Below are 17507 nucleotides of genomic sequence, written 5' to 3' on the forward strand. Positions count from 1 at the left end.
TATTAACCAATGGCACAAACATTCAAGTCATTTCCAAAACATAAAACGCAAGATTGTTAGAGACATTTTAAGTGTCAAATAAAAATGAGTTGCATAATAGGAAATCAAATAGTATTCGTCCTTCACTATGTGGTATGTTACTACGGACGTTATGAAATTTTCTTCATTCTCTGGCGAGTGACTTTACGAATGATGCTACATATTAGCAGTAATGCTACTTTTTATAGCAATGCTTTTCCCCCCCCACACTTGACAAATTACGGTTGTCTGTTCGATATATTCCCACTTGAAGCCGAACCATGGAAACCCTGCTTATTTTATTGGGAATAAAGTCTTCCTTCATTTGTTACCAGAACCGCAGCATCTTTCTCTCGTACGGCTACGTTAGCAGCTAACATTAGCCACGCCGCTAGCTCTCTGCCCTGCGACTGCGTAAATGTGACGTGTGACGTGACAGTTTGTGACGTATGTAAGAATGTGCGCCTGCTTTCCTGCGACAAGGACAGACAGGAAAGAGCGAGGAGAGCCTGAAGTGTACGCCCGCAGCTAAAAGTCCTGCGTGTGAACGTATATTCAAATATTACGATATAGTCATTCTCTATATCGTACAGAGACAAACCCGCGATATATCGTATATATCGCCCAGTCCTAATCCCAGGCTCGGGATCTTTCTGTGTGGAGTTTGCATGTTCTCCCCGTGAATGCGTGGGTTCCCTCCCACTTCCAAAGACATGCACCTGGGGATAGGTTGATTGGCAACACTAAATTGTCCCTACTGTGTGAATGTTGTCTATCTGTGTTGGCCCTGCAATGAAGTGGGAACTTGTCCAGGGTGTACCCCGCCTTACGCCCGATTGTAGCGGAGATAGGCGCAAGCGCCCCCCCGCAATTTCAAAAGGGAATAAGCGGTAGAAAATGGAAGGATGGATAAGTTGCTCCTGAGTAAAAGTCGCAAACTATGAAAAAACTGCGACTTATAGTCCGAAAATTACGGTAATTGAAATACCACAACACTGGATATTGTTAGGGACGGCGTGGCGCAGTGGAAGAGTGGCCGTGTGCAACCCGAGGGTCCCTGGTTCAATCCCCATCGAGTACCAACCTCGCCACGTCCGTTGTGTCCTGAGCAAGACACTTTACCCTTGCTCCTGATGGGTGCTGGTTAGCGCCTTGCATGGCAGCTCCCTCCATCAGTGTGTGAATGGGTAAATGTGGAAGTAGTGTCAAAGCGCTTTGAGTACCTTGAAGGTAGAAAAGCGCTATACAAGTACAACCCATTTATCATTTATTTATATTGTTGTGTGTGGACACGGATAAGGTTAGGTGGGATTTACCTTGGATAAGGTGTAAACGGGGCCTAAGTGGCAGCCAAGTGGTTTGGAGATAATTAGCAGTGCACCAACCATTGTCTGGTTTTCAAGTTGAAACTTACTCAATAGATGAAGAATATTTTGTGATTAAAAACATATGAAGCGGTCGCACTCAAATAGGGGAGCCGAGGGGAAAACCAAGAACAGTCTTGCTTTTTAACGTTGTTGTTGTTGCTGCTGTTGGTTGTGATTTAAACCCGCTTAGGTTTAAGTTGTAAATTGATCTGCTTTCTTTTGTATTTCAAGTTATCATTACGTATAAGTATGCATTGTTGACAATAGAGGTAATTGTTATTTTTCATTATCAATAGTGACATTTGTTTTGCTCCATTCGCAGTGTAATAATGTTCACTGTCATTTCTGTATTATTTATTTCACTAACTGCTTCTTTGCTATGACTTTTACCGTCATATTTGTACATATCCTATTTGCTGATGTTGTTCTATTGTTGATGTTATTGTTGTGTTTGCTGTTGTCTCTCTGTCTTATCCCCCTCTTGTGCCCACAATTCCGCCCGTCTTCCTTTTTTTTTTTTTGCTCTTTCTATCCCCTCCTGCTCAGGTTGCACCAAATAATAATAGAAATCAACTTAATAAAGTCAAATACTAATAAGGCAACAAGAGAAGTATCCCACACTTCTCTTTTGCAAAGTAAAATTTGTACATATGATAAGGGCATCTACATCAACCAATCAGTGGCCGCCCTGAAACTGATAGGTCATGAGTTCAAAACCCCGGCCGAGTCATACCAAAGACTACAAAAATGGCACCCATTGCCTCCCTGCTTGGCACTCAGCATCAAGGGTTGGCATTGGGGGGGTTAAATCATCAAAATGATTCCTGAGCGTGGCCACCGCTGCTGCTCACTGCTCCCCTCACCTCCCAGAGGGTTAACTTGGGGATGGATAAATGCAGAGGACGTATTTCACCACACCTAGTTTGTGTGTGTGTGGGGGGGGGCAATCATTGGAAGTTTTACTTTTTAAATATGAATAATTAGTAAATATTAATTGTATTCAATAACTATCTACCGGTAACCTAGTTACAGTTTACAACCTTGTCAAATGAAATGAAATATAGTCATCCAACACAAACATTAGGCTTGGGGCAGACTGGTTAAAAAACTAAACATAACATATATAGAGAACATACAAACCCTTAATTCATTGAATCGAAAATACTAAAATGCCACGACGTAGCTAAAATTATACACAAAGCACACCCAATAATAAACAATACTTCTCGACAAAAGAGGAAGAATATAATCTTTGGAGAAAAATTAAATTTAAAACATTTGCACGCACATACAACACTAAAGAGTGCGTGTGAGTCAATCGTTGGGAAAAAAGATAAATATTCGCCTGAGAAGCTGGACAGGACAAAAAACAAAAAATAGGTTTAAATTGTAAGAAAAATCAGAAATAGCGGCGATTTTTTTCTCTCCTATATGAAGTATAAGAGCAGCTCGGTGGGCATCTCCATCAACAAATCAGTGGCCGCCCTGAGATTGGTAGGTTGTGAGTTCAAACCCCGGCCGAGTCATACCAAAGACTACAAAAAACGGGACCCTTTGCCTCCCTGCTTGGCACTCAGCATCAAGGGTTGGAATTGGGGGTTAAATCACCAAAAATGATACCCAAGCTCAGCCACCGCTGCTGCTCACTGCTCCCCTCACCTCCCAGAGGGTGAACAAGGGGATGAGTCAAATGCAGATAACTTATTATGCAGAGGACAAATTTCACCACACCTAGTGTGTGTGTGTGTGTGTGTGTGACGTCACAGGGTTTGAAGAAGTGTAAGCGCTACGCACACACACAGGTAAAAGTAGTCTGCTTTAACGACATAATTACACAGTATTTTGGACACCTGTGTTGTTGAATCTTTTGCAATTTGTTCAATTAATATTGGAGAAGTCACAGTAGAAAGATGGAGTTGCCAAGCTTTAGTCTTTAGCCACACAAACACACGGTGTTTCCTTGTTTAAAATTCCCGGAGATGAAAATTTACTATGGATCAGAGCGCGGTCAAGCAGACATGTATCCAGACCAAATGTCAACCAGCAGGTTTCGGTGAAAAATTGTAGTTAAAAAGTCAGTTCTTACCGGATAAAAGCTGAGCTTGTGCCGTCCATAGCTGCTGTCGACTCGCCTGAGACATTGGCGTCAACACCCGGCCGACTATCAGGAACTATTTAACTCACTAAAACACTAGCAACACCATAGAAAGATAAGGGATTTCCCAGAACTAGCCTAGTAAATGTCTTTAAAAACATCGGAATACGTCCCAATGCTATCGCGTTTTTTTTATCGATTTTTTTTCTTCTAGTCCGTCGCTATCAATATCCTCAAACACGAATCTTTCATCTTCGCTCAAATGAATGGGGAAATTGTCGTTTTCTCGGTCCGAATCAATGTGAATATATGAGGAGCCATCAACATGTGGGGTCATCGTCTGCGACTTCCGATAAAGGCAAGGCTTCTTCAGGAAGTACCAAAATGGGCGAACTTTATCGTCGATTTTCTCTACTACATCCTTTCAGCAAAAAAATGGCAATATCGTGAAATGATCAAGTGTAACAGAGTCAATTACGTCCTGTAAATAATGTATTTTCTAATGTTTCATTATTGTTATAATTACACAAAATATGTAAGTTACATGTAAATACCTGAATATTGTTTGATGTTTTATCAATGAGGAACCATTGTCTCGTTGTCCCTCCTACTACAATAATAACTGTGACACCTGTCTTTTTATATGCGTTGGACACGCCTTCCAACTTCACTTTTCGTCCACGATAACGGGAGAGGTAGGCGTCCATGCGACGACAGAAAATATTTTGTCTTGTTAAGAACTTTAATTCATTTCTTGTTCATTATTATATATGTGTAGGGCATGGGTGTCAAACTCTGGCCCGCGGGCCAAATGTGGCTCGCCGTGTAATTTAATTTGGCCCTTGAGGCAATATCAATTTAGCGTTAGAGCTGGCCCGCCGGTGTTATACAGCGTCGGTGCCGCTGTAACACCGCATTCACCGCTAATACTCATACTTGGCAACACTCCTAATTTTCCCGGTAGACTCCCGAAGTTCAGTGCCCCTCCCGGGACAACCATTCTCCCAAATTTCTACCGATTTATATTGGGGGCGTGCATTTAAGGCCCTGCCTTTAGCGTTCTCTACAACCTGTCGTCACGTCCGCTTTTCCTCCATACTAACAGCGTGTCACATAATATTTGGGGCTTTTACACACACACACACAAGTGAATGCAAGGCATACTTGGTCAACAGCCATACAGGTCACACTGAGGGTGGCCGTATAAACAACTTTAACACTGTTATAAATATGCGCCACACTGTGAAACCACACCAAACAAGAATGACAAACACATTTCGGGTGAACATCCGCACCGTAACACAACAGAACAAACACCCAGAACCCTTGCAGCACTAACTCTTCCGGGAAACTTCCAGCAAACTGACCAATTAACGTTTTATTCATGCATTTTCTCTTGCTACTTCAAGGCTTGAATGTTTGGGTCATTCATTATTGTTATTTTATTTTCAAATGTATTATTAGCCTGTGGAAAAAAATTGATATTTACCTCAGAAGATTGCAAATAGAAAAAAAAGGCATAACATTTTTATTTAAATTTTATTTGATATAGCTGAGATAGGCGCCAGCGCCCCCCGTGACCCCAAAAGGGAATAAGCGGTAGAAAATGGATGGATGGATGGATGCCATTGATATTTTTTTAATTATTATTATTTGAAACTGGATTTTGCATGTCACTTAAGTTCAATATTTAATGCAAAACTTGTTTGGGTCCCTATTAAAAGGTTAATTTGTTCAACCTTGGCCCACGGCTTTGTTCCGTTTAAAATTTTGGCCCACTCTGTATTTGATTTTGACACCCCTGGTGTAGGGGCTCGACAACGGCACAAAGTTTTTGATGAAAATTGTATTCTGTATTTTCAGGTATGTTTTTATTTTACTTTGTATGTAACTACGCCCTGCCCTTTTTGTCCACGATAACGGAAGAGGGGCTCGATGATGGCACAAAGTTTTTGATGACAACTGTATTCTGTATTATCAGTACAGTGCAGTAACCCGTGGTGTCGGTCGTCTTCCATAAACAACACACAACGCAGAGGAAAAGACCACTGGTTACACAAGTATGACACATAGAATGGACCTGCTATTACCGTTTAAATAAGAAAATCTCATTTCAGTAGGCCTTTAATATTACCCCAGGAGGGGCACCTGTAAATGAGAGTCTCCCGGAAAAATCGTGGGTATAAAAATACGAAGCTGTAAAGCAGGGGCGTCGCCAGACATATTTCACTGGGGCACGTGCCCCACTGTTGGTCTGCAGTGCCCCAGTAAAAATTTCACCAATAAAAAAAAAACGCTTCAGAGTTTTAAGTCTACATAACATAGACAACAGCGCACATACTACTTAGTATGGTAATTGATTGCTACTGTATTCACTCCACTAACAATGAGCACATGGCTAATTAATATGGTCATTTATTCACGTGTGGATGAGACTTCGGTTGAGAGAGAGAGAGAGAGGGGGGTGAGAATGTTAGCCAACAACAATTTGTTAATTACATTATTTAGATTTTGATTTGACTCAAACTGTAACTCCTAGATGGATTTAAGAAAGTTATTTGTCCGCAGCAGGGAAGAAACAGCAAGGAATGAGAGATGTAAGTGAAGTCCTAGCTAGCTAGGCAACATCATTGTCTTAAGTTGATGCTAAGGTAGCTAACGTTATTATTCCCTGTATCAAGACAAACATATTCATTTGCTGTACGAGCTGTCGGGGGAATTTCCAATGAACATGAAACATAATGTTGGTTATTGTCTGCTGCTTCTGCATCAATGATGATTTGGAGTAAGCATGTGTGAGTTGAGTGCTTCTCAAATGTTTTATCTTCAGGAAGAAAAACATTTTTCCATATCATCAAGTCGTGAGCCAATTTTTAAATCTTTCAAGTTTATTTCACAGAAAAATAGCACAGTAGACTTGTCTTGTTAATCGGTGCGACTTTGACTAAAATAATCTTGTTTTGTCACCAGAAAAATGGCTACAGCTAAAGCATCTGGTTTTGTTTCCAGAAAAAATTGTAACATTTCTGTATTTGTATTCAGAAAGATGGCTGAAAATATCGGGTTTTGTTGCCCCATTTAGATTTTTTAAAAATATATTTCCATGTCTGTCCTGAGTCCTCCTCCAACTTGTTAGTCGGTTTGGCTTTTGCTAAAATACTCACTAATAGTCACTAGAAAAATGGCTAAAAATATCTGGTTTTGTTCCCACAATTTGATTTTTTTCTTCCTAAACACATCTGACTGAAAATGACACACAATCCACTTTAATGTGGGGACCCAGCAGTTGGGAACCACTGGTCAACTGTATAACAGTTACTGTAATATTTCCATGTCTGTCCAGAGTGATTGACCACTTTGCAAAAATCAAAAGGAGACGTTACAGTTTACTTCTCAGAAAATGATTCCCTGAAGAGACACACAACAGTTGTTCATTTATTCTACTACTGTGACTTTATTGTTTTGTGTATATTTTATAGTTTTGTGTATCTGAAATAGGATTAGCCACATGGCCATAAATGGAAATTAAATAACATAAAAGAACCCAGAGATGTAGGGGTGCTTTATTTTTTGTTTTACTTTTGTAGATGTTATATTTGCAGATGATTACTGCAATATATATTAGGGATGCACCGAAATGAAAATTTGTGGCCGAAGCCGAAACCGAATAAAATTTGAGCGCTTGGCCGAAGGCCGAATACCAAATACCGAATAATAAATGCAGTTTTTCACAACTTTTTTATATTGCATAAATAGCCTAGAATACATTTTTAGACATGTTTTTCAAATAAAGTAAATTTTTATTGAATATTGACATTTTTTAATATTCCAGTAGCCTTTGCTTTTCAAAAAAAGCACAGTTTTTCATTTATATTAGGCCTTCCTTCAAATAAAACATGCATTCCAAAAAAAAAATAAAGTGCATTAAAGTGGATAAACCCACAACAAATGAATTATTGTCCTTTTGGCAAAAGTCTGCTTAGCCACAGTAGATATGCTAATAATGTAAACAGAAGGCTCAAGTAAATCTCAATTAAGTGTGTGCTTGTAACCTCATACACTTATACAGGTAGCCTACACAACAGGCTAATAATGTAAACAGAGGCCCCACTAAATCTCAATAAGTGTGTGCTTGTAACCTCATACACAACATATCCCAGGCCAGAACAGATTTGTCAATAACAGTACTTCAGCTTCAGAATAAAAAGAAGGAAACTAACTATGTATAAAACAATTTAAATTTAACACTGCACGTTGGTTGATTGCGTCTTTGCGTCACACGCCACTATTCGGCCTTGCTTTTAACTCCATCCATCCATCCATTTCCTACCGCTTATTCCCTTTTGGGGTTGCGGGGGGCGCTGGCGCCTATCTCAGCTACAATCGGGCGGAAGGCGGGGTACACCCTGGACAAGTCGCCACCTCATCACAGGGCCAACACAGATAGACAACATTCACACACTAGGGCCAATTTAGTGTTGCCAATCAACCTATCCCCAGGTGCATGTCATTTAACTCATTCCACCGAAGGCCGAATGTGGCTTTTTTTGCCATATTCGGCCGAACATATTCGGTTACCGATTAATCGGTGCATCCCTAATATATATTTCAAAAAGATTCATTGCTCTTCCTTTTTGCTTTTACCAGTAGCAGTTTAGAAGTCTGGAGTAAAAAAATGCACAAGTATGTGGCGCAGTGGGAGAGTGGCCGTGCGCAACCCGAGGGTCACTGGTTCAAATCCCACCTAGAACCAACCTCGTCACGTCCGTTGTGTCCTGAGCAAGACACTTCACCCTTGCTCCTGATGGGTGCTGGTTGGCGCCTTGTGTGAATGTGTGTGTGAGTGGGTAAATGTGGAAGTAGTGTCAAAGCGCTTTGAGTACCTTGAAGGTAGAAAAGCGCTATACAAGTACAACCCATTTAAATGCATGAGTTAATTTCAGGTGGTTAATCAAAGATCCATACAACATCATCTGATATGATTTCATTGTTTAAAGCACTATTTATGTATTTTTTATGATAAATAAGTGCTAAAAATGTTTTTACTTGCGGGCTTTGCACGCTCACATAAATGATAAATAATGATAAATGGGTTGTACTTGTATAGCGCTTTTCTACCTTCAAGGTACTCAAAGCGCTTTGACACTACTTCCACATTTACCCATTCACACACTGATGGAGGGAGCTGCCATGCAAGGCGCCAACCAGCACCTATCAGGAGCAAGGGTGAAGTGTCTTGCTCGGGACACAACGGACGTGACGAGGTTGGTACTAGGTGGGATTTGAACCAGGGACCCTCGGATTGCGCACTGCCACTCTCCCACTGCGCCACGCCGTCCCTTATTTCAAAAAGATTCATTGCTCTTCCTTTTTGCTTTTACCAGTAGCAGTTTAGAAGTCTGGAGTAAAAAAGTGCACAAGTAGGTCAAATGCATGAGTTAATTTCAGGTGGTTAATCAAAGATCCATACAACATAATCTGATATGATTTCATTGTTTAAAGCACTATTTATGTATTTTTTATGATAAATAAGTGCTAAAAATGTTTTTACTTGCGCGCTTTGCACGCTCACCTAAATTATTTGTGCCCCAGTACAGGTCTAGTGACACCCCTGCTGTAAAGCGCCATTCATATAAAATTCACGGACCGCACCAACATTACATTTTCATATCAAGGTGCGGGCTGCAATTGGCCCGCGGGCCGCATGTTTGAGACCCCCTGCTTAAGAGTGAGTCAATCGTTGGGTTCTTCCGAGGATGTTGTAGTCGTAATGATTTGTGCAGTCCTTTGAGACATTTGTGATTTGGGGCTATATAAATAAACATTGATTGATTGATTGATTATCCATCCATCCATCCATCCATCTCCTACCGCTTATTCCCTTTCGGGGTCGCGGGGGGCGCTGGCGCCTATCCCAGCTACAATCGGGCGGAAGGCGGGGTACACCCTGGACAAGTCGCCACCTCATCGCATGGCCAACACAGATAGACAACATTCACACTCACATTCACACACTAGGGCCAATTTAGTGTTGCCAATCAACCTATCCCCAGGTGCATGTCTTTGGAAGTGGGAGGAAGCCGGAGTACCCGGAGGGAACCCACGCATTCACGGGGAGAACATGCAAACTCCACACAGAAAGATCCCGAGCCTGGATTTGAACCCAGGACTGCAGGACCTTCGTATTGTGAGGCAGACGCACTAACCCCTCTGCCACCGTGATTGATTAAAAAAATGTATTTGCCTGAGAAGCTGGACAGGACAAAAAACTAAATAATAGGTTTAAATTGTGAGGAAAAATCATAAAAATGAAGTGTAAGAGCAGTTTTTGGCCCCTTCTTACCTGGCCTGTGCTTCGTCCAGACTCTCGTCCGTGATGGCCATGATCTGCTGGAGGATGTCCCCGATGTCCTGCTGGGGCTGGCCCAGGGACTGCTGCTTCCGAACCGAGTCCGGGTCGCCGACGTCGCCCGGCTGTAGTCCACCAAGTCCGGTGAGACCCGTCAACATCCTGGTCTGGTCGTCCATGACTTTTTTTTTTTTTTTTTGTGTGTGTGTGTGTATAAAAAAATTAAAAAAAAAAGAAGGCAACTGTGCAGGTTTTCCCTTCTTTGCCGCGAACACAAATAGCTAGCCTGTTAGCTAACTCGCTTCCACCACACTCATACACAACGCTTCGTGTCGATTAGCCGATATTGGACCACCGTCGAACAAACCTGTTTTCTCTTCTCTTTTTTTTTTAAAGTACCAAGCGACGACTTAGCGGGGGAAAAGGCGGCAGCTAGTTAGCAGCAGCGGCCAAGCGGCGGGGACACACGCTCTGTTCGCTGCCGACATTGTGCGCGGATACAAGCTAGGCACGGTTAGCATTGGATGTCGAGTATTAACAACAAAAACAACAAACGAGCCGCGTTATTATTAAAAAAAAAAAAAAAAGTGGAGGAATTAAAAAAAAAAAAGGGGGAGGACGCGGAGCGGGCTGTAGACGAGAGAGAGAGAGAGAGAAGCGAGCTCCTGACGCCGCACACTAACGCTTGGCCATTGTTGTTGCTGTCGCGCGACGTCGTGGGCTGGACTGGGCGCGTGCATGTGTGCGCGCGTGTACGTGCAGTGTGCGCGTGTACGTGCTGTTCGCGCGCTCCGGCAACTCGACACTGCTTGCTAGCGGGTGGCAAACAACCACACTTCCGCCCCCCCTCACCGATAACATAATCACACCAAAAACATATATTATTATACATGATAATGTTATATTATTATCCGTAATAATATATTATTATCCATGATAATATATGTGCAACATTCACATGTATTTGGTGTGATAATGTGATTCGTGAGGGGGGGCGGAAGTGTGGTTGTTTGACACATTTATTATCAAATATATTATCATACATAATATTATATTATACACGATAATATTGTTATACAAAATAATATAACTTAATTAATCACATATGTGCAACATTAATATGTATTTGGTGTGATAATGTGATTCGTGAGGGGGGGCGGAAGTGTGGTTGTTTGACACATTTATTATTAAATATATTATTATACATATTATATTATACACGATAATATTGTTATACAAAATAATATAACTTAATTAATCACATATGTGCAACATTAATATGTATTTGGTGTGATAATGTGATTCGCGAGGGGGGGGCGGAAGTGTGGTTGTTTGACACATATATTATTAAATATATTATTATACATAATATTATATTATACACGATAATATTGTTATACAAAATAATATCAATCAATCCACTTTATTTATATAGCACATTTAAACAACAATAACGTTTCCAAAGTGCTGCAGAGCCATGTTAAAAACAATTGTAAAAAAAAAATAATAATAATAATAATAATAATAATAAATAAATAAAATAAAAATAAAAAAAGTATATATATATATATTATGCTCCACCAATGACTGAATAAAAACAAAAAATAAATAAATACAAAACCAATAAAAACAATATAAAAACAAATATGATTAAAAACTATTTTAAAGGGTAAAATCAATTAAAACAGTAAAATAGAAATCAAATTGTATAAAAAACACAGAGGACAACAGAGAACAGAGGACCACACAACTCACGTAGACAAAATACACAATAATATAACTTAATTAATCACATATGTGCAACATTAATATGTATTTGGTGTGATGTGATTCGTGAGGGGAGGCAGAAGTGTGGTTGTTTGCCCCCCCGGCTAGGTCAGGGGTGTCGAAAGTGCGGCCCGCGGGTAATTTTTTAACGGTCCTAAGCACATTCTAAAAATACTATTAAAAAAACAAGGAACATAAAACGTGGTATAAAAGAGTAAACAGGTGAATTGTGACAAGAAAATGTTGCAATGTTTACTCTAATCACACGAAGCTGGACTCTTACTATTATGTTAGATCCACTATGGACTGGACTCTCACAATATTATGTTAGATCCACTATGGACTGGACTCTCACACTATTATGTTAGATCCACTATGGACTGGACTCTCACACTATTATGTTAGATCCACTATGGACTGGACTCTCACTATTATGTTAGATCCACTATGGACTGGACTCTCACTATTATGTTAGATCCACTATGGACTGGACTCTCACAATATTATGTTAGATCCACTATGGACTGGACTCTCACTATTATGTTAGATCCACTATGGACTGGACTCTCACAATATTATGTTAGATCCACTATGGACTGGACTCTCACAATATTATGTTAGATCCACTATGGACTGGACTCTCACTATTATGTTAGATCCACTATGGACTGGACTCTCACTATTATGTTAGATCCACTATGGACTGGACTCTCACTATTATGTTAGATCCACTATGGACTGGACTCTCACTATTATGTTAGATCCACTATGGACTGGACTCTCACTATTATGTTAGATCCACTATGGACTGGACTCTCACAATATTATGTTAGATCCACTATGGATTGGACTGTCACTATTATGGTAGATCCACGATGGACTGGAGTCTTTAAAAAATAATAATTAATCAAAATCAATGTCACATTAAATATTCCACTTTGAGATATCTTGGGGGGAAAATGTTGCATATTTTGTGTTTGCCATATAAAAAATAAAGTAGTTTTTTTTTCTAAAGAAGGGCCTAATGAGAAACAAAAACATAAACAACAATAAAAGTTATAATTGACAGATGGATCTGAAGTTGATCTCAGGACGATTGTGTTTAAAGTAAACAGTAAAAAAAATAATAGTTTTTTATTTTTAATGAGTAGGACCCTTTTGGATCTACAATAATTTTAGTGCGATTTTTTTTTAATGTCATTGCTAAAAAATAATAATAAATTGAAATCAATGGTGTTATGTGTTGACATTTTTAAGGCTCCAATTACTCTATAATCTCAAATATTCCACTTTAAAATTCTATTGGGGGAAACTTGCATATTTTGTGTTTTTTTTCCATAACAAAATAGGGTTTTCTTTGACAAAAAGGGCATAAAACTTAAATCTTTAAAAACAATATACAGACAGATAGACCTAAAGTTGATCTAGAGCAGAGAGGGCCATGAAGAGCAAAATATTTTAAAATGTATTTCCATGAGAGCCATATATTTTTTAACACGGAATACAAATAAATGTGTGCATTTTAAAGTAAGACCAACATTTTTAGGGTATAATAAGTCTCTTTTTCTTTTTAATAACATTGTTATTCTGAATTTAACCAATAATAAATATAATGCTTCTTAACATTGATGCGACTTCTTCAACAAGACAGATGAATGGATTAAAACAGATTACTAAAACGGCCTTCTTTCTTCTCCGTAATATCGCTAAAATTCGCTCCATTCTGTCCACTAAAGACGCTGAGATCATTATCCATGCGTTTGTTACGTCTCGCCTCGATTACTGTAATGTATTATTTTCAGGTCTCCCCATGTCTAGCATTAAAAGATTACAGTTGGTACAAAATGCGGCTGCTAGACTTTTGACAAGAACAAGAAAGTTTGATCACATTACGCCTGTACTGTATATACCTTTATATACATATATATATACCTATACTGTATATACCTTTATATACATATATACATACATATATACCTATACTGTATATACCTTTATATACATATATACATACATATATACCTGTACTGGCTCACCTGCACTGGCTTCCTGTGCACTCAAGATGTGACTTTAAGGTTTTACTACTTACGTATAAAATACTACACGGTCTAGCTCCATCCTATCTTGCCGATTGTATTGTACCATATGTCCCGGCAAGAAATCTGCCTTCAAAGGACTCCAACTTATTAGTGATTCCCAAAGCCCAAAAAAAGTCTGCGGGCTATAGAGCGTTTTCCGTTCGGGCTCCAGTACTCTGGAATGCCCTCCCGGTAACAGTTCGAGATGCCACCTCAGTAGAAGCATTTAAGTCTCACCTTAAAACTCATTTGTATACTCTAGCCTTTAAATAGACCTCCTTTTTAGACCAGTTGATCTGCCGCTTCTTTTCTTTTTCTCCTATGTCCCCCCCTCCCTTGTGGAGGGGGTCCGGTCCGATCCGGTGGCCATGTACTGCTCGCCTGTGTATCGGCTGGGGGACATCTCTGCGCTGCTGATCCGCCTCCGCTTGGGATGGTTTCCTGCTGGCTCCGCTGTGAACGGGACTCTCACTGCTGTGGTGGATCCGCTTTGGACTGGACTCTCGCGACTGTGTTGGATCCATTATGGATTGAACTTTCACAGTATCATGCTAGACCCGCTCGACATCCATTGCTTTCGTCCTCTCCAAGGTTCTCATAGTCATCATTGTCACCGACGTCCCACTGGGTGTGAGTTTTCCTTGCCCTTATGCGGGCCTACCGAGGATGTCGTAGTGGTTTGTGCAGCCCTTTGAGACACTAGTGATTTAGGGCTATATAAGTAAACATTGATTGATTGATTAAAATGTATGACAATGTTTTATATTTTGAACATTATTTTTAACACTGTGATTACCAGCGGAATTATTCATTACTTATCGTGTTAAGCAATGTCAGCTCAGATTTATCTGAGAGCCAGATGCAGTCATCAAAAGAGCCACATCTGGCTCTAGAGCCACAGGTTCCCTACCCCTGATCTAGAGATTTAAAGCTTGAATAACAATAATACAAAATAATGACACATTTTAAATAAATAAATGGGTTGTACTTGTGTAGCGCTTTTCTACCTTCAAGGTACTCAAAGTGCTTTGACACTACTTCCACATTTACCCATTCACACACACATTCACACACTGATGGAGGGAGCTGCCATGCAAGGCGCCAACCAGCACCCATCAGGAGCAAGGGTGAAGTGTCTTGCTCAGGACACAACGGATGTGACGAGGTTGGTAGTAGGTGGGATTTGAACCAGGGACCCTCGGATTGTGCACGGCCACTCTCCCACTGCGCCACGCCGTCCCCAAAATCCTTTGGGGTCCCTGGTATCTAGCCTGAGGGGAGGCCTAAATGTATTTTTTACACATATATTGTATTGTTTTTCAAAATAAAAACATATCAAAATGGCCCTCGCTTGCTTTGATTGCAGCCGAGTGTGAAGCGACCGGAATGAGAATCAGCACCTCCAAGTCCCAGTCCATGGTTCTCGCCGGAAAAGGGTGGAGTGCCATCTCCGGGTTGGGGAGGAGACCCTGCCCCAAGTGGAGGAGTTCAAGTACCTAGGAGTCTTGTTCACGAGTGAGGGAAGAGTGGATCGTGAGATCGACAGGCGGATCGGTGCGGCGTCTTCAGTAATGCGGACGTTGTACCGATCCGTTGTGGTGAAGAAGGAGCTGAGCCGGAAGGCAAAGCTCTCAATTTACCGGTCGATCTACGTTCCCATCCTCACCTATGGTCATGAGCTTTGGGTCATGACCGAAAGGATAAGATCACGGGTGCAAGCGGCCTAAATGAGTTTGGGTCTCTCCCTCAGAGATAGGGTGAGAAGCTCTGCTATCCGGGAGGAACTCAAAGTAAAGCCTCTGCTCCTTCACATCAAGAGGAGCCAGATGAGGTGGTTCGGGCATCTGGTCAGGATGCCACCCGAACGCCTCCCTAGGGAGGTGTTTAGGGCACGTCCAACCGGTAGGAGGCCACGGGGAAGACCCAGGACACGTTGGGAAGACTATGTCTCCCGGCTGGCCTGGGAACGCCTCGGGATCCCCCGGGAAGAGCTAGACGAAGTGGCTGGGGAGAGGGAAGTCTGGGCTTCCCTGCTTAGGCTGTTGCCCCCGCGACCCGACCTCGGATAAGCCGAAGATGGATGGATGGCAAGATGATTGAAATAAGGACAACAAAAAAGGTAGGGAGTATTACGAAGCCCAAAGGAGAGGAGGTTAAAGTTAAAGTACCAATGATAGTTATTATCTGCATTTGACCCATCACCCCTGATCACCCCCTGGGAGGTGAGGGGAGCAGTGAGCAGCAGCGGTGACTGCGCCCGGGAATCATTTTTGGTGATTCAACCCCCAATTCCAACCCTTGATGCTGAAAACAAACCACTAGTCTGATCCTGAAAAAGTGTTGACTAAAAGTTAAATTTGAGACATCAGATAGGACTTGATCATGTCCTACATGTGTGCTTCGTGACTTGCAGTCCATGTTTCCAGATCAAAAAATGTCAATTGCGTGTAATCCATGGCAAAAAAAACAACAAAAAACAGTGTTGCAGACAATAAAAGGGTCCTGCTAATTAGGTGCATCAATATAAACCTCTCTAATGTGTTTTCCGCTCAGCGATCTGTGAGAGGAGAGAAAAGAAGTGCTCATCCTCTCTGATCGCAGCAGCTCAAATTCCCATCAAAAAGGAAACGGGAGAAAGTCAAACGGATGAAACATCGCATCGGTTTCCAGTTTTTTAAAAAAAAAAAACGATGACAGCACAGATTGAAAAACTAGTGTCCTCGTATTTTTTTTTGTTTTTGTTGTTGTTGCTTTTTTGCAAACCAGGCGATTCTGCCGCAGTTTATCACTGAAGACCAGAGAGACAGCCTTCCAAGACGAATGGCTGCCTGATCGCACGTGCAGGAGCAAAGGCCGCCCTGGACGGATGTGCCGTGAGGAGATGATGGGTGTGCATAAGCTAGCGCCACCAAAAGTGGCGGCGCTTTATGCTGACTCTCCACACACCCATCCAGCACAATCCATGCCTAATCAATCTGAAGTTGGGAACGGCAGGAAAAGAGACGCGGGTAAACTGTACATGTGAACTACGGTTAAAAAAAATGGTTATTGGTTATAGCTCGGTTGGTAGAGTGGCCGTGCCAGCAACTTGAGGGTTGCAGGTTCGATTCCCGCATCCTAGTAGTCACTGCCGTTGTGTCCTTGGGCAAGACACTTTACCCACCTGCTCCCAGTGCCACCCACACTGGTTTAAACGTAACTTAGATATTGGGTTTCACTATGTAAAGCGCTTTGAGTCACTAGAGAAAAGCGCTATATAAATATAATTATCTGAGAGCCATATGTAGTCATCTAGCTCTAGAGCCATAGGTTCCCTACCCCTGGTTTAAGCATTAGACACCTTTTTACCTGCACCCTGCCTCCCGCTGTTTCCCACATCTACAAAGCAATTAGCTACCCACTGCCACCTACTGATATGGAAGAGTATTACACGGTTACTCGGCTTAGCTCGGTTAGGAGAGTGGCCGTGCTAGCAGCCTGAGGGTTCCAGGTTCGATTCCCGCCTCCGCCATCCTACTCACTGCCGTTGTGTCCTTGGGCAAGACACCTTCCCCCAGTGCCAGCCACACTGGTTTAAATGTAACTTAGATATTGGGTGTCACTATGTAAAGCGCTTTGAGTCACTAGAGAAAAGCGCTATATAAATATAATTATCTGAGAGCCATATGCAGTCATCTGGCTCTAGAGCCATAGGTTCCCTACCCCTGGTTTAAGCATTAGACACCTTTTTACCTGCACCCTGCCTCCCGCTGTTTCCCACATCTACGAAGCAATTAGCTACCGACTGCCACCTACTGATATGGAAGAGTATTACACGGTTACTCGGCTTAGCT

The 17507-nt window shown here is 41.5% G+C and overlaps 1 protein-coding gene across 3 annotated transcripts in view; it reads right to left on the reverse strand.

Moving 5' to 3' along the window:
- Positions 1-10582, reverse strand: part of pbx4 (pre-B-cell leukemia transcription factor 4) — a 106520-nt gene extending 95938 nt beyond the window's left edge. For 2 of the 3 annotated variants that reach the window (XM_061905246.1, XM_061905247.1), the window contains exon 1: positions 9824-10581. In XM_061905246.1, coding sequence (XP_061761230.1) covers positions 9824-10008 — 185 coding nt within the window. In that variant the 5' untranslated portion in view covers positions 10009-10581. Of the gene's footprint in view, positions 1-9823 lie in introns of all 3 variants that reach the window. The other variant, XM_061905245.1, reaches the window with a different exon arrangement.
- Between the last annotated feature and the right edge of the window lie 6925 nt (positions 10583-17507).

Source organism: Nerophis ophidion, linkage group LG07 (genome assembly GCF_033978795.1).
Source record: "Nerophis ophidion isolate RoL-2023_Sa linkage group LG07, RoL_Noph_v1.0, whole genome shotgun sequence".
NCBI classification, from domain to species: domain Eukaryota; kingdom Metazoa; phylum Chordata; class Actinopteri; order Syngnathiformes; family Syngnathidae; genus Nerophis; species Nerophis ophidion.